The sequence below is a fragment of the Schistocerca piceifrons genome, chromosome 5 (assembly GCF_021461385.2).
Source record: "Schistocerca piceifrons isolate TAMUIC-IGC-003096 chromosome 5, iqSchPice1.1, whole genome shotgun sequence".
Classification (NCBI taxonomy): Eukaryota; Metazoa; Arthropoda; class Insecta; order Orthoptera; family Acrididae; genus Schistocerca; species Schistocerca piceifrons.
The window spans coordinates 546,440,774-546,459,785 of record NC_060142.1 but is presented as its reverse complement, the minus strand read 5'-3'; the positions used below and the strand labels follow the sequence as shown (position 1 = coordinate 546,459,785).

At 38.0% G+C, this 19,012-nt stretch overlaps 1 protein-coding gene across 1 annotated transcript in view; it reads left to right on the top strand.

Moving 5' to 3' along the window:
• LOC124798056 (cartilage oligomeric matrix protein) overlaps positions 1 to 19,012 on the top strand; it is a 407,969-nt gene that overhangs the window by 324,992 nt on the left and 63,965 nt on the right. Inside the window, exons 9-12 of the mRNA XM_047261284.1 lie at positions 3,659 to 3,778; positions 8,620 to 8,720; positions 15,043 to 15,264; positions 15,836 to 15,982. Coding sequence (XP_047117240.1) covers positions 3,659 to 3,778; positions 8,620 to 8,720; positions 15,043 to 15,264; positions 15,836 to 15,982 — 590 coding nt within the window. The remainder of the gene's footprint in view (positions 1 to 3,658; positions 3,779 to 8,619; positions 8,721 to 15,042; positions 15,265 to 15,835; positions 15,983 to 19,012) is intronic.

Here is a 19,012-nt window from a genome sequence, read left to right as displayed (position 1 = left end):
GGCCAGCACATCTTGGCACAGTGTTACACCGTCCGGGTTGTCTGGATACTTCCCACTAACACCAATGTATCCGAACTCCGGAGATGGGAACTTACCCTTCAATATATTCTCTCTTCCTATTATCCACCAGGCCTCAATCTCCGCTAATTTCAAGTTGCCGCCACTCATACCTCACCTGTCATTCAACAACATCTTTGTCTCTGCACTTCCACCTTGACTGACATCTCTGCCCAAACTCTTTGCCTTTGAATATGTCTGCTTGTGTCTGTATATGTGTGGATGGATATGTGTGTGTGTGTGTGTGAGTGTATACCCGTCCTTTTTTCCCCCTAAGGTAAGTCTTTCCGCTCCCGGGATTGGAATGACTCCTTACCCTCTCCCTTAAAACCCACTTCCTTTCGTCTTTCCCTCTCCTTCCCTCTTTCCTGATGAGGCAACAGTTTGTTGCGAAAGCTTGAATTTTGTGTGTATGTATGTGTCTGTTTGTGTTTCTATCGACCTGCCAGCGCTTTCGTATGGTAAGTCACATCATCTTTGTTTTTATATATATATAAAACAAAGATGAGGTGACTTACCGAACAAAAGCGCTGGCAGGTCGATAGACACACAAACAAACACAAACATACACACAAAATTCAAGCTTTCGCAACAAACTGTTGCCTCATCAGGAAAGAGGGAAGGAGAGGGAAAGACGAGTCAGACAATTGTTAGCCTCATTTTCATAATCTGCCACCACAAAACCACTCCTTTTAATATACTACACGAAGTTTTTTCGAAATTTTCCCGAATTTCTCCGTCCTTTAACATGTTTTGGCGGCAACGCAACCACCTAACCTTTATGCACATCGTTGTCTACCAACCCAAGTCCAACATAGCCCAGCTGTAACCAACACCTTAACACCTTTTTTCATTCCAGATCTCCAGTTACTTTCCGGTTCACCTTTATCTCTCCCCATATATTTTTATTTTCATTTTCATTTCACCCCATGTTACACTTTCCACCTTCTAATACCATGTCAGCCTCACAACACCCCCACAACGACCCCATTAAGTTTTATTTACATTCCCTCCGCAAACATGCCTTCGCCCTAGCCAGATTACGCTCCCATATTCTATTTTCTCAGGCTTGTCTGACATTTGGCATTACCCCCAAAGGCCTCACACTTAAAGTTCCCATCTCTGGCTGCAACCATTCCTTCCATCAGTCCCTATACCAGTTCCAAACTGAACAATCCATTGCCCTCACCCACCTAATCCTTCACCTACACATCAACTCAGCCAATGAACACACCCGTCAACTCCTATCCTTAATAAAAGTCCTTAATCTTTCCTCTCCCACATCCACACCGGCTGTTCAGAGCATCCTCCTACAGGCCAACCGTAAATTAGAACAGCATGCCACCCTCCACCTCAAAAAACTATCCAATCTCCTGGTTTCCCACCTCCGGAAAGGCAACTCACTCACCCTTCACAACCTTTCCAGCAAACCTCAACCTCCTCTCATTGCACACAAACCCCGTCTCTCCCATCTACTCAATCTCCCACTTCCAGCTCCACTCCCTCCAAAACCTCAAAATTCACCCACTTCCTTTCGTCTTTCCCTCTCCTTCCCTCTTTCCTGATGAGGCAACAGTTTGTTGCGAAAGCTTGAATTTTGTGTGTATGTTTGTGTTTGTTTGTGTGTCTATCGACCTGCCAGCACTTTCGTTCGGTAAGTCACCTCATCTTTGTTTTTATATATAATTTTTCCCACATGGAATGTTTCCCTCTATCATACATATCAGCTTATTTAATCTAAGATTTATTTCTGAAAGTAAATAACATTAAGAATACAATATAATGGCATGAGAAATTATGTGTTTGTCTAAGTGTCTGAGTGAGGTTTCATTACCAGCTTCCCACAGTACTCCTGTACTGTACTTCTGCACAATATATACTTCAGTATTAATTCCTATATTATTTAAATTGTCCCATGAGACACTAAATGGTCAAATGCAGTCAGAATTTGCTGGTAGTGTGTCCACATGTTGGCAAATTGTTCATACTTGTAACAAAAATAAAATACATCTAACTTTTTCCCCCTTTTATCAGTTTGTAGATTCTGTTTGAGATTTATTTTCACCTTGGACAGTAAGAAATTTTGTATATTGTGTATATCTAGTATTTGTTTCTGGGAAAAGTAAATTATTTTTATTTTTTGACCTTGCATAATATAAGCTGTTAAACAATAACTGATATTTGCAAACATCTCTTTACTTTTAACTCTTATATTCTGAAAGCTATTATTATTATTATTATTATTATCATTTTTCTGGTGGTATCATGATCATCATCATGTACCATATACAGGTTACATGGGTAAGGGTTGGGTTGTTTGGGGGGATAGCGAGGTCATCAGTTTCATCAGATTAGGGAAGGACGGGGAAGGAAGTCGGCCGTGCCCTTTGAAAGAAACCATCCTGGCATTTGCCTGGAGCAATTTAGGGAAATCACGGAAAACCTAAATCAGGATGGCCAGACCTGGGATTGAACCATTGTCGTCCCGAATGCGAGTCCAGTGTCTAACCACTGCGCCACCTCGCTCAGTACATGAATAAGGCTAATAAAATGTAATTATAAAGTTTCAGTATATTTTAAAATATCTTACATACACTGTGTGATCAAAAGTATCCGAACACCCCCAAAATCACATGTTTTTCATATTAGGTGCATTGTGCTGCCACATACTGCCAAGTATCTAACCAATACAGGTTTCTTGTCTGAAACTCGGCCATAGGCTGACTGTCTAGGGACCAAAATTCAGGCCCTTTATGAAAATGCAGATTATACTCATGTATGTTAATGGTAATTAGTTTATAGTGAAAAAAACAAATTTAAGGAGGCAGATGGCAAAACAAGAGGGGAAGTAAAAATATCCCAGCTTGCTTCGTCACAAACGCATACAAATATGTCATGTGTAAAGCATATGGTAAACTTCAGTTTATTGGTAGAATACTGTGAAAGTGCGATCAGTCTGCAAAGGAGATAGCTTACTCTTCATTCGTGCACCTAGTTCCAGAACATTGCTCAAGTGTGTGGGATTCGTACCAAATTCGTAATTGAACATATACAGAGGACACAATGAATGGTCACAGGTTTGTTTGATCCTTGGGAGAGTGTCACAGATTTACTGAAGGAACTGGACTGGAAGACCCTTGAAGATAAACATAAAGTATCCCAAGAAAGTTGATTAGCAAAGTTTCAAGAACCGGTATTAAAAGATGACTCTATGGGGTATACTACAATCCCCTACATATAACTCACATGGGGATCATGAGGATAAGATTAGAAAGATTACTGCGTGTACAGAGGCATTCAGACAATCATTCTTCCCACACTCCATATGTGAATGGAATGGGAAGGAAACCAAAAAATTGGCACAACTGGAAGTATCCTCTGTGATGCACCTCACGTGTGCAGATGTAGATGTAGATGCGTACCTCATCAAGAAAAAGAACCTTTGGGGATGTGAAACAAATCTGGCACACACAATAAAAGATAGCAAATCTTAGAAAATTGATATCTATGCTGTACTAACAGTAAACCATCATTATACATTGCTTAATATTATTTGTCCATCACTTGAATACTAGAAATAAGGTAAAAATCTTGTTTTCAGGTGTTCAATGTGTAGACACAGTAGAGGGTTTCCGGTGCGGCTCATGTCCACGAGGCTACACAGGTGATGGTCAGAGATGCAAACCTCGGGGAAGCTGTGATTCAAACCCCTGTCATCCAGGTGAAGTCATTTTTTATTTAAACAGGGGAAAGTTGGTTTTGGAATTGGATTGTTTCTGCTACTCTAATAATACATCTGTAAGATATGGAGAATAGGCATCATGAAGTAGTTAATTTGGTAATGGAGGGAAGAAAACTTAATACCAAATTAAGGTGGCAACTTTAATCAAACTGAAGCAGGGAAGCATGCTATCTCCACTTTTACTTCAACATTTATGCAGATGCAATGATTGAAAAGGCTTTGGAGTACATGTAAATGGAAAATAAGTAGAACTGAAACTGGATCATCACCATCTGCTATGATGATGGTGCAATGCCAATCCCCAGTGACCTACAGCATAGTAACTCAGTAACACTAAATATCAATATCAAAAAGACAAAATCATGATCATCACAAAGAATTTGGATTTCAGAATCTCCCAATCTCTTGTTGTTTGTACTGTTCATCACACGTTTCACTTCCAAATAAGATTGCTCTGCAAACATGTACTTTCAGAAAATAATTCCTAACACAAATTTATATTCACTGTTAGCAGATTTCTTCTCAAGTACATTTCATGCTATTGTCAGTTTACTTATTACAGTATATCTTCCTTACATCTGCTCTTGTCAATTGTTTTGTTGCCCTTTCAGCATCGCATTTCCTAATTTACCTCCTTCAGTATCACTTGACTTAATGCAACTACACTCAGTCCAAGTCCCCTTGTTTTCCTCTTATGTAGGTACTTGTAATCTCCTTTCATCACACTTCAGTATCCATTTTGTTCCACTGATCTTCCAAGCATTTTGCCATCTCTGATAGAATTATGAAGCCGGCAAACTTTAAAGACTTTATCTTCTTCCTTTCCATATTTCTGCTTAAGTTCCTTCACTGCTTGTTCAGTGTACAGTATCAATAACATTGAGAACACACTAAAACCCTGCATGACTCCCTTCTCAGTTTCTACCTCCCTTCCATCCCCTTTGATTCTTAGAACTGGAATCTGGTTTCTGAACAATTTGTTGATACCCTTTCATTCTGTGTGTTTCATCCCTGGTAACTTTGATGTCCATAGAGTGTATTCCAGTTAATTTTTGTCAAAATATGTAACAATCACAAAAGTATGAGTATTACCAGACCACTAGATTAATATGTCATGGTTGAAAAATAGTAACACAAATTATCTACAGAAGTATGGAAATACTTGTAAATGCAGGAAAACACAAGGCCATGCTGACCCTACGACTTATCTTAGAAGATAGATTGAAGAAAGGTAAACCAACATTTGTAGCATTTTTAGATTAAGAAAAAGCTTTTGCAATGTTGACAGTAATATACTGTCTGAAATTCTGAAGATAACAGGGATAAAATACAGGGCACAAAAAGTCATGTGCAACTTGTTGAGAAATCAAACTGCAGTTTTGAGAGTTTAAGGTTATGAAAGGGAGGTATTTTTGTCTTCATTAACTCGTGGAATAATTTATTTTACTTTGTCATCTGCAGAACTAATAGGCCTATTTACTTTTACTACTGTAGGGCTTCACAACTTCATTTCTAACTTAGATATGATACTTAATTGTTCATAGTAGATAACAAGTGGCTATTTGGGGTACCAAGCTGAGAGGGCACCTTAGGCATCCCTAGTGCAAAATTTGTATGCAGGATTTATCATAATTAGTTCTGAGAATAATCCAGTTCCATGCTCACAAGATTTATATTTATTTTTAAAGATCCTGAGTGGCAAATGGGGGGAGATGGGGCAATGGTTTATTGCTTGTGTGGAAAAATATCCTCAAACAGGCCCTGTTCACCCACATTCCTATTTTCTTGTTCATTATAAGACTTATTCCTGCATTATCCCTGTTTGATTTAGTGTTGACAAATCTCTCCTCAACAGACACAAAATCCTATTCTTTCTGTCACCATACTTCACTGATTCACAGTACATCATATTTCAACCTATCCATTTCTCCTTTCAAGTCTTCAACTTGCCAGCATAATGAAAGGATTTACCACTCCATAGAACATGAGATTTTTACCTGTGGAATATTTTGTACAGGAGTATGCTAATCATCATTATATTACACAGTGGAGCTGCATGTTCTCAATAAATGTAATGACTTAAGTTTCCCCTTGGCTTTTAGCCAAGTCACAGTATTCATGGAGCAATGACCTGTTTCCAGTCATATGACAGCATACAGTTCCTGAGCTCGAAACTGTGTACTGCATTAAATTCCAAACATCTGCAGAGTGTTTCATGGAGTAAGGTACATGACAGACTCAATATGTCTGTTCATATCAACCACACCAGCCACCAACAGAGCTCCACTTTAACAGCTTTTACCTGTTCCATGTCAAAAAGTCTCTTCCTTACACCCCTCACTGTCTGTGGATTTTGCATCTGCAGTGAAAGATGGAGATTTCAAAATATACCAATAACCTTACCAGAACATTTATTGAAGGACAGTATCTTATCCAGTGCATCCATAAACGGACCTCCCATGTCATATCCTCCTCTTAACCAGCCACCAGCCAGTACTCCCCTGACCACTCAGTATTGCCCTGGCCCTGAAAAGCTCAACCACATTCTTCATCAGTGCATTGACTATCTCTCATCTGCTCTTGTCTTGCCTACCCAAATTCCTATCTGCATCACCTAAAGTAATGTTCTGCCACCCACTCAACCTGCAGAATACCCCTGTCCATCTGAGTCCTACTCACCACCCTGCACCCCACGGGTCAGTCCCCCTTGGTCGGCCCAGGTGCAAGACCTGCCCCATACACTCACCCACTATGCCCTGCCGAAATCACAGGGATTTCTTGTAAAACAAAAAGCAGGACCATGTGTCAAATCAGCCATGCTGTGTATGAGGTGTGCAGCAGTTACTGTACTGAATTCTATGTAAGGATGACAAGTCTACTTACATGAATGGACCCGCCAGACTGTGACAACCCACAAACTCGACAAGTCAATAGTTGAGCATGCTACACACCACAGCACAAATTACTTCAACAGCTGCTTCACTGTGTGAGCCATTTGGATACTCCCTTCTAGCACAATTTTCTCTGAACCATGCAGATGGGATTTGTCTCTCCAGCATATCCTGCACTCTGGCAATCTCCCTGGCATAAACTTGTTTCCGACTGTCTCATTTTACCTTTCCCCTTCTCTCTTCTGTCCACACCACTCCTCCCCTGTCCTAATCATGTACTGCCTTCTCCCACCATTTTTTCTTGCCCCCTCTCCTCATGTGGGCATGAGGCAAAATACAAAGATATTTCTTGCAATATATACAGCAGATGCATCTTCCAGAGGCTGCTACCCCTCCTGAACAAGCTGGCTTCAGGCAAGGATGCAGCTGAACCGATCAAGTTCTTGCCCGACAGGGACTGATCTACAAGCTACTGCAAGTTGTACCAAGTCGAGAAATTGTGGATCTAATATCCAGCATGCTTAGTGAAAGGCAATTTGAAGAGTTTCTAGGCAGCTTTAAAAACCACAAACAGAAACTAAATAATTGACTACCACAGGAATCTGTTTTAGCCTCATCACTATTCAATTTATACATTAATGATTTACCAACCACGATATCAACTAAATTCATCTATGCTGATGACACTGAACTGTTAGCACAAAGCAATAATTTCGAAGATGGTGAACGAATTCTTACGGAGGATCTGGAGAAGATGTCAACTTTCTTTAAGACCTGGAGATTGATCCCAAGCACATGAAAAACTGAAGTCTCTTGTTTCTATCTAGCAAGTCGTGTGGCGAACTACAAACCAAGAGTTCTGCTCAATGGACAAATGTTGAGGTGCAATCCTTTCCCAAAATATCTCGGAATCACTCTAGATAGAACCCTGAGCTACAAAGAGCACATCACCAAGCTTTCTCATAAAGTTGCTGCAAGAAACAACATACTACATAAGCTCAGTGGTACCACCTGGGGAACCTCTGTTGACTGTCTGCGTTTAACTGGCATCAGTCGTGTGAAGGTAGACACAAAACTTAATGACACAATGCGCTGCATTACTGGTTCCATCAAATCAACCCCATGCCACTGGTTACCTGTACTGAATCACATCCCTCCACCTCACTTAAGTCAGAAACAAGCTCTAATGAGGGGGCCAAGAAAATCTATGCATCACCTTCTCTACCACTGCACCAGGAATTCTGTCATCCGCTACAGCAATGATTGCGATCAAAAAGACCAGCAAGTGTTACTGCAGGACAACTCATTGTGGATGGTTTTGATCTAACTGGAAGCTGGAAGCATGAATGGTCAACAAAAACATTGGGAACAAGAGCCCATCACCTTGATCCCACAAAGAAGCCAAAAGGTTTTGACCTACCGAGGAAACTTTGGTGCCACCTCAACAGGTTAAGGACTGGACATGGTTGTTGTAGCTACTTCAGGTACAAATGGGGCTGGATCAGTTCACCGATGTGTGAATGTAATCAAGAAGAGCAGACAATTGAACATTTAGTCCAATGCAGTCCACTTCATTCATACCCTGGAATTCCCGATGACTTGTTCACTCTCACACCCAGCTTAATTAACTGGTTGAAAAACATGGACTTTAAAGTTTAATCTTGTCTTATATCATATGTATATTGTATAAAACCATTTGCCTTATATCAACTGTATATTGTATAAAATCATCATACGATTAAAAACAAATCTTCCAGAATAACTCATAGTAAACACAGAGGTGGAACACTTTGTACTTGGAACAATTACTGGTGTGAAGAGAAGTAGACTAAGATAAATGAACCAACCAAAGCAAATTATTCCTTTACTTACTTTAGTATAACTTAATGCATGATAAATAAACTTTCATGTTTTCTATTGCTACTTCAGGTGTGCATTGTGTCAACTGGGAAGAGCCTCCATACTTCCGTTGTGGAGCATGCCCAGTGGGTCTCACTGGTAATGGAAGTTTGTGTGTGGATGTTGATGAGGTGAGGCATATCATTATACACAATATAGTTGATAATACTACATTATCTTCCCATTTAAAGCATTTGAATAATAGAAGAAATGAAGGTAACATACAGTTGAGCCATTTACTTTTTCCATTATTCATATTCTACCAAAGGTTTTCCATTATCACTTTTATTGCATTTCATAGAATCATAAGGTCTGAAACATGTCTATTTTACACCAGTGATTGTCACTTATGATATGATTAACAAACAGCTGCCATTGAATAAAGGTGGCTTCACAACAAAATTGATATTATACGTGAAAGCAAACAGTATTGAGCATTGGCAATAGTTATTAAGAATAACCACAATTTTTATCATTTTTCTTTTGTGGATGAAGTCATTAAGAGCTGTTCTGCTTAAGGAATGTTTCTTTAATGGCATAAATTAGTTCAGTGCCATAAGGATTGCAGATCCAAAGTGTTGTTTCATTCATTGTAATATGAAGGCAAATCAGACAAGTTCTTGTACTGGCTTTAGAATTATTTGTCTTACAGAGCACTATTTATGTAAAAAGAGAGAGAGAGAGAGAGAGAGAGAGAGAGAGAGAGAGAGAGAGAGAGAGAGAGAGAAGTGACACTTCCATTAGAATGGAACATGCTGTTTCACATTTTCATATCGACCCATGAACCTTTTCACTAAAAAACAAATGAAAATTTAAAAAAAATCAGAAGAATCTGAACAATAGCAAAGATGGTATAAGATAGATTAGAATCTTAATCATTTGGTGTTGAGAGTTTCCTTCATTGGAAGCTAAAGAAAAAAGTCTCAACTGTTCATGTCCTTTGTGCTGGTTTCTCTGCTCATGAGATGTATGGATGGTGACAGAATACCTCAGAAAGTGTGGGGTGCATGGAGACATCCAGGAAGGCAGATAATAAGTAGACCTAGGATGGACTGGAATGAAGGAAATGCAGAGGCCATGCAAGAAAGACAACTGATAGAAGACATTTTTATACATAAAGAGGCATCAAAATTGGATTGCATTTTTTGGCCAACAGTGCAGTAAAACATGGTGTTTCACACACCATGAAGGTGCTGTGTCTGCTATTTGTAGTAATGAATACCAAGGAGCAGGGACTGATCACCACATACATTCCTGCCTGTTACTCAGACCTTGTCAGGTGGCTTATTGGCTTGACACTTAGGAAGGTTAGAAAGAAGTCTGAGAAAATCAATATTCCATTTGACATAAGTGGTGAGTTCTGAACTCAATTATTCACTGTCAAATATTACTTGTGTTAGTAGAGCAATGAACAATCCTCTGGTTCAGGATACATAGCTAAAAAACACAAGAATGGATCACCTGCTTTGGAAACATTTACAGTGTGATCATTCAATATATTCCCTTGCTGAACTCTCATAAGCCTCAGCTGATACAAGTCCTGCATCTAATAACAGATAGATATTCTTTTGTTAAAGGAAACATAAGTACATGCGATTTCAGGTGCTTTTCATAATGTTAGTGGAATGCATTAATTCATATCAGTATTGAATATTTTCATTTGTATTGTTATGAATATAATAGAGGGAAACATTCCACATGGGAAAAATATATCTAAAAACAAAGATGATGAGACTTACCAAACAAAAGCGCTGGCAGGTCGATAGACACACAAACAAACACAAACATACACACAAAATTCTAGCTTTCGCAACCAATGGTTGCTTCGTCAGGAAAGAGGGAAGGAGAGGGAAAGACGAAAGGATGTGGGTTTTAAGGGAGAGGGTAAGGAGTCATTCCAATCCTGGGAGCAGAAAGACTTACCTTAGGGGGAAAAAAGGGACAGGTATACATTCGAACACACACACATATCCAGACACAAGCTTGTGTCTGTGTATATGCAGATGGATATGTGTGTGTGTGCGAATGTATACCTGTCCCTTTTTTCCCCCTAAGGTAAGTCTTTCTGCTCCCGGGATTGGAATGACTCCTTACCCTCTCCCTTAAAACCCACATCCTTTTGTCTTTCCCTCTCCTTCCCTCTTTCCTGACGAAGCAACCATTGATTGTGAAAGCTAGAATTTTGTGTGTATGTTTGTGTTTGTTTGTGTGTCTATCGACCTGCCAGCGCTTTTGTTTGGTAAGTCTCATCATCTTTGTTTTTAGATTCATTTGTATTGTGGTTGACTGGGTGAAAAGGGGGTAGTTTTAACTTGCTGAGATAGGTAAAAGTAATTTATTGTGTTTTAATTTAGTTTTCCAGGAGCTTTTTCAAATTATGCTCCTTTTTAACAGCAAAGAAATGTATTCTAACAAGTAGTTTTCAGTTGTGTACTTGACTGAGGCATCACAGCTTGCCTCTCAGGGAGAGGAATACAATTTCATATTCTGGTGTGTTTATGTTCCAGATGAGTACTTAAAAGTGCCAATAGCTTGTCAAATTTTCTTTCAACATTCTAATAAATAACATGCTTTGTTGACCTATCACAGTTCTTCATGCAGCATAATAAAAGCACAAAATTTAAATGGGACTTGTGACAGAGGATGTACACTTTTCTCTACTGGCTAGCAGAAAATCATTCTGGCAAAAATCCTTGTTGTCAGCAAGTGCCCTTTGTGAGCTGTGAAATGTCTTCCTTTATTTTACAGTATAGCAGTGAACTCAGTATTATGAAAAGGAGGAAAACTTGCAAAAGAAAGAAATCCACACGGCATAATTGAGTGCCCCATGTGACCTTTCCACTACTTTATAACAGAGACATCCGTGCCTCTTGTAGTGGTACTGACTTCTGGGGTAGTGCTCCACTCCACACAGCCCCCCGCCCCTGTTTTCATAGAGCCTTATTATAGCTGCATTAGATTTACTCCATCAGGAACTGTCTACATATCAACACTCATTAGTTTCAAAAATAAACATTATTATGTATAGAAGTGATAGAGTAACTTGCTAGCTATCTATCAGTTTAATTTTGATGTAGAATTCTCAAAAGAAAATCATAAATGATCTGAAGCTAAGCTCATTACATGATACTCTGTAGATCAGTCTTCATAACAGAAAACCAGAGTGTGACAATGGCAAAAATAAAGAAAGTGAACAGTGACTAGCAGGAATTTTGGGAAGGGCTGGACCAGGGATTTACAAACCTTCATTCACCCTTGTATTACACAATTTAACAATTCACTCAGTGATTAAATATCTTTGGCAAAATGGTCATCAAACAATTTTACAATATTAATAAATATGAACAAAGATTTTGCATTCTCTGAGTTAAGAAACAATCAGTCGACATATAAAGTACTTAAATCCCAATAAAAAAATTAAAAAAAAAAAAACAATTTATTAACTATAATTATAATGTTAATTTAATCTTTGGTAAGAATCTAGAAAAGAATTTTATCAGAAAAAATTAGAACTTACGGCTTCAACCTCTTTATAGAACAAAGTAAGGTCTAAACTTATGATAGCATAAGCAGGAAGGCGGAACAATTTCTGGTATACAAACACTCAGCAGTACATGAATGTTACATTGCTATTAAATCAACAGGATAATAAGATCGCCAGTACAACTGCCACAAAGGGAAAGAACAAGGTAAACAGTGGCCCCAATAAGGGTACAAAAACTAATGGCGATAATATTGATTGGTCTCTTGATACATTAGGACTAGCAGACTCTTCTGGTGCTTGGACTCTAGTGGCTGGTGCCAAAATATCTGAAAAACATCCAAAGAGTAACTTAACTTCTATCTCAGAACTCCCGGATGATAGCATGGCTTAGATACAAGTTCTGCGATCGAACCCAGGAACATGGAACCTCTTGTGTGGGCAAAACTCATCTGCATCATAGTCATATTGCATCTGGCTGGCCACAAAACACCAAACAGGAAAGGAAATGCATAGAGAAAGGTGGTCACAAGATGCTCAACCACCAGTCTGGGCTAGGGCTCAGAAGTTTTGCCAACCTGACCCACTGACTTACAAATGACCACAAATTCAAACCAAAAGCTGGGAAGAAATATGTGCTTTCACGTGAATACACATGAACCATGTTATAATTAATATGAAGTTATGCTTCCACACAAAGGCAGATAGAATAAAACATTAAATTTAACCCCATGTGAGATCATCTGACCTAGTGTAGTACAATATACAAATATAAATTCAAAACCAAACTTTAAAAACACTTAAATGACCAGATTTGATTATTGTCCTGGCTTACTGCAGAGCTGTACAAATGCCAAGATTTATGAATTTGGAGTAATTGAATGCATACAACACTTAATCTATTATATTAAATGTTACATACAATAATTGTCCACAAGGGGCTTCTGAGCAGGAGAAGCACATAAATGGCAGCATATGACAAGCAGAAATTTAATAGAATGACAAATCACTTGACGTCACTGCACAGGAACAAACATACCACCCACTTTCTTTACCCATTACAGCATACAACTAATGATTTATTCAGAAGTTTAGTATCATGTTAGAGACAAGTCCACTGCAGGTATAAGTCAGAGGTAAGATCTTATGTCACTAGAAACAGAAGCAATCAACTTTACCTAAACGTGTGACTTTGGCTCCACATGTAACAATCTTACCGAAACCAACAGCAGTACTTCAGTGACATAAGGTACTAACTGCTGGATTCATGGCAAACAAGCAGCTCCCCTTTCTCTCTCTCCGCCCCCAACCACAAAGCAATCCGCTTCCTCTCCATGTTGATTTTTTCATCGCAATCGGGACATAACTTTCTGATTCGCTCCAATCACTGCCAGAGCACGCTAATACCCATCTGCCACACCCTCAGGGACAAACCATGCACTTAAGTGGAGAATCAACAACCAGAGAGCCACAGTGGCTCAAAAAGCATTATTTTAGATAATGCAAGTGATGAGAATGCTGTTTGAAGTAGATAACTGCAAATATTGTGAGATCTCTTCAAGGAGTTTTCTTTTTTTGCACTCTCTTCTCAGTAGATTCAATCCTCAACAGCATTTTTTGCTAACAATAAAATTCAGTTTAAGTTTCATTGCAATTTACACAAACACAATAATAACAGAAAAAAGTAATTTCAGCATACTTTGTGCTTCCTTACCTATGGTTCAGAACATAATTTTAAATTATGGTGCAAAAATATTCAACTAGCTCCCACTGATACAAAAGGAATAAACTGAGAATCCTATGAATTTAAATAAGAGAAAAAATATACCTTAAGCCTCAGTTCTTACAACACATTTGTATTTCTTGCTAACAATAAAAATCAGTTTCAGTTGAACTGTGAATTACACAAAAGCAATAGAAAACAGAAAAATAAATTCCAAATTGTTGTTGTATGATTAGCTCTGTAGTTGTAATTTGATATCACTGTAGCCTAATTACAATACAAGTGCTGACATTTCTCTTGTACACTCTTTGAGTAATTAGTAAACATGGGTCATGAGAGGAATAGCTCACAAATGTAGATATTAAGCCAAGAATGAGAGACAAATAGCAAGTGTTTAATATGAGAGAGGAGAATCTGCTGTTTATTGAAGCACTGGATCAGTTATAAATTCTACTGTGTTAAATTTAGTTTGAATAAGTACAAATAATGTGCATCAGTTTGACAATAATGAGTTATTAAAGCTGTTTCTGACAGTTTTTCTTTTTATTAATGTGTACTGTCACTTGTTCTACATCTCTGAATGGTGTCCTTTATGACGAGATCTGCAGAACATGAAGACTGAATGAATGTACTGCCCTTCTATCTACTTGTCTGTTATTTTGTTTGCTGATTTGTTTTGCCCTCCATGTCTTATCTTGCTACCCTTTCTCTTCTACTTTGCTTTCCATTTATTCACATAATTTTTTATGTAGTTGCTTTTTCTTGTCATTAATTATAAAGATTTTTTTCCATTTTTTACATAGTACATTTATGGCCTTTTATGGTCAGTCTGCAGTTTTTTCTGTCATTTCTTTGGTTTTGTTATGTGATCTTTAAAAAGTGACTGGCAGTTTCAAAATCATAAAATATTTCTGGATAAAATATTATCACAATCCTTAGCTTCTGTGAGCAGTAAAATCTGGAATAACAATGGAAATATTTTTATCCCAGCAATACTATGAAGAGAAAGAGAGAAAAAGTAAATAATTTCATACATTTGTTTACAGCAGTTACCAATTTTCATTATTGTAGATTAATTAGATCTGTTGAAGCACTCTGTATAAAGCTCTAATATCTTGAGTTGTTTCATTCTGTTACCTGTTGCTGACACAGTACCTAAAAACTCAGTTTATGGTATTTTGTAAAATAGTGAACTATACCACTCTACATACTGTCAGTCAGCACATTTGTAATAATTTTGTTATTACAGTGTGACCTGGCAGAACCATGTGATCCGCATGCCAGGTGCTACAACCTACCTGGAGGTTTCCGCTGTGGTCCTTGCCCGAAAGGCATGACTGGAAGTGCTGGCTGGGAAGGCTTTGGACTGGATGAAGCATACCAACGGCGACAGCGCTGTGTGGACATTGATGAATGTGCAGATGGTAACAATGGTGGTTGTGTACCCAATTCTGTCTGCACTAACACACAGGCAAGTGTGCTAAATCAAAACAATTACTATAAAGTAATAAAAAAATTATGCATCTACAACAAGATAAAAAAAGATTTTTTTCATTCATTTCTGGGGAGGTGTGCGGAGCCCAGCAGTAGACCATTGAAATGTAATGTGAACATCAGATTACAGTATTACAGTCACTTCAGATGCATGCCATCTGATCAATGTTTTTTGAAGGAAAGACTCCCATTCTACTCAGTGGTACTCCATCAAAGAGATCTGAGTATAATCCTTAATGATAATTTTAAATAGTCAGAACAAACTGCCACAGCATCTGGCAAAACTTCCTCTTTTCTACAATCTTCACAAATCCGGTAATATATTTCCACCACTGGTAAAAAAGGAAACTTGCCTATTCATTAGCTCTGCTAGATCTCTTTTTTTATCAACCAATAAGTGTGTAATGTTCCCATTGAGACAGTCCTCTTGTGATGTAGTACTTAAATGTATTCCCTACAAAAAATGTGACTAGGCTCATTAGGCAATAGTATTTACTTATTTTTAAGAAATGTAAAAAACACAATGAAAATATTATTTTTTATTGCAGGGCTCCTTCCAGTGTGGGGAATGCAATCCAGGTTATATAGGAAACCAGACAATGGGCTGTCACCTAGCCCCTGGTGTATGTCCTGATTCCACAAGGTGTGATGCGAATGCAGACTGCGTGAAGCGCAGTAATGGCTATGAATGTGAGGTAAGATGATATGTACAACAGCTCAGGGTGAAAAAAGATCATTGTTGTTAAATCTGTATCAGCAGAAATCCACTCAATATTTCCATGGAATGTAACAATATTATAAAAAGGATAGTTGCTACTCACCATATAGCGGATATGCTGAGTCACACATAGGCACAACAAAAAAAAAGACCATTGGAAAGTGAGCTTTCAGCCAACAGGGCCTTTGTCAGAAATCGACAAAACACACACACACACACACACACACACACACACACACACACACACACACATTCTACCTGTCTGCGACTCAACATCTCCTCTATGTGGTGAGTAGCAATATATCCTTTCCATAGTACTGTATTTTATTTATGTGCTACATTAGAGGTTGCTTAAGTTGAGGGTGAACAGCCTATCTGAGCATCAGGTGTCAATCCTTGTAGGTCTTCCTCCATTTCACTGTAGTTTTCTTGTGTTGTGACTTCTCTTTCAACAACAGTATAATTGACAAATAGCCTCATGGAGCTTCTGATATCATCCTGAAGGTCATTTGTACATATAGTGAATGATAATGGTCCTATGACACTCTGTCTGGGTACACTTGAAGTTAGTATTATGTCTGAAGATTTATCTTCATTAAGAACAACATGCTAAGTACAATTTGCTAAGAACACTTCAATTCAGTCACAAAGTTGGTCTGATATTCTGAATACTCATGCTTTGTTCATTAGGCAACAGTTTGGAACTGACTCAAATGCCCTCCAGATGTCAGGGAACAGGGCATCACCAGTAATTATTGCCTTCTAGGTCTCATCAATGAACAGAGCAAGCTGACTTGATTTTCTTTGTGAAATCTGTGTTGATTCCTACAGGTGATTTTTGGTCTCCAGAAAAACCATAATAGCTTCCAGAGCAGACTTACATCAGTCTCATGCACATGTTTGATGCACTTACATCAGTCTCATGCACATGTGGGAATGGCCTGCATATTTTTCTAATCACCAGGAATGCTTTGTTCCTCCAGTGCTCTATGGTAGAGTGCCATTTACAAGAGCAGCAAGTTCTTTTGCATACTATATGTAAACTTGTATAGGTCTCCCATCAGGTCCAGTAGCTTTACCTCTGTTGAGCAATTTTAGTTGATTTCCTGTCATGTGCTCAATACCCATCATTTTAACATTCATGCAATGATTCATATGTGAAAGTGCAATACAATCTTCCTCAATGAAACAGTTTCAAAACAAGGGATTTTGTGTTTTGGTAGTCTCTCCGTCACCCTTCATTTTGATGAGTGGCCACAGAGTATCTGAACAGATGGATTTGATCTGCTTATTGATTTAATGTAAGACCAAGTCTTTTTCTTAAAACATTTTCTACCAGATCAGTAGACACAATTTTACTTTTGAATTCATTGAACGCTCCACACAAGGCTCTCCTAATACTAATCTAGGCTTTGTTCACTTTTTATGTGTCTACAAGATATTGGCTATGTTTCAACCTGGAGTGAAGTTCTCTTAGCTTTTTGAGCAGCTTTCTGACATGGCTGGCTTCAAGTACTTACTAAGCAGAAACATGTTCCTACCTTTCATCATATTTCTATATACAAATATAGTCACTAATGCCATAATGGCATTATAATCATGGAATCCCTGGTCTGTGTTAAGTAAGTAGAAAAGTCTGGGCCTGTTTGTAATCAGGAGATCTAAGATGTTACCCTCACAAGTTCTCTGATTAACTAGTCAAGTCATTTACAACAATTTCACACAATTTTCTGTCTACTTACTCTAATCATGAATTTCCTACTGCATACAGCTCCATAACATAGTAAAATGACCAGAAAATTTTTCATGCAACATTCTCAAAGTTTTCCCCAAAATGTTCTGCCACTGCTGCTCCTGAGGCAGACAGTCTATAAAAGCCTGTGATTACCATATTTGATCCATCTTTTAACACTTATGTTCACCAAAGTATTTGTGTTGGGTTTATCACATTTTTTGCAGCTATAAACCCACTTCCACCATTGACTTCCAGCTTAGCTTTGTAACATACATGCCAGTCTCATTGTTATTGAGGTCTGGTTCCATCCATCTTTCTGTCCCTAAAACTATGTGCTCATTGTTACTACTTTATAAGTGAGGCTAGTTCTGAGACCTCTCCATGGACATTCCTGCAGTTAATGCTATACTAACATTCTCTTTCTCCAAACTGTTACAATGAATATTTCTCTCTGTAATTAATGATCTGATGTCCTTTCCTCTGCAAAATCAAAATGTAACTTATCAGGGCTGCAGATTGAATCTCTCTATCTTAAGAAACCAACATATGAATGCTACTTGTACTCTGTTACTCCTGTAACCAAGTGCAGCTTGTAGTGCATGCCTGATTATTACAAGAGGTACTACAGTTCTCCACTTGATATCAGTGGTCAACAATTCCGCACCCACAATCACCAGATAATTGTCTAAGCCTGAATTTAAGCATGCCACTTGAAATGTAGAAAGATGGTGGTGCCTCCATTTGCTACATCCCTACTCATTAAATACAGTTTTCTTTTTCCATTCACATGTATAATACACGTGCCACAGTTATGCGAAAAGATAAAATTTCTTATTGAGGCCAATCTTCACGAAATTTCAATGTTCATTAAGTACTTTCATGATTTCTAAATGCAAAAGAATTTCTATTCAATACCTTAAATAAATTGTTTTTAGACAGTCATTTTTGATCCCTACAGAACACATGGATTTCCAATTAGCAAATAGCTATTTGTTTGTAAAATAATGTACCTCTGTAAAAAGTGCTTTAATTACTCTTTTTTGTAAATATTTCATTTTTTCAGAAAACCTTCTATTTCAAAAATTATTTTTAATCAAAATTTCTACCTTGCAGAAGACTGTTTTGCTATTTTGATCTCTAAGCTTCTTTAAATCCAACAACTGAGGTTAAAATTTTGTTGTTCTAAATTTTATGATCCAGAAATTGCATTTTTATTATAACTGGATAAATAAAAAATCTATTCATCAAGCAGTGGCAGGAATAAGCACGTAT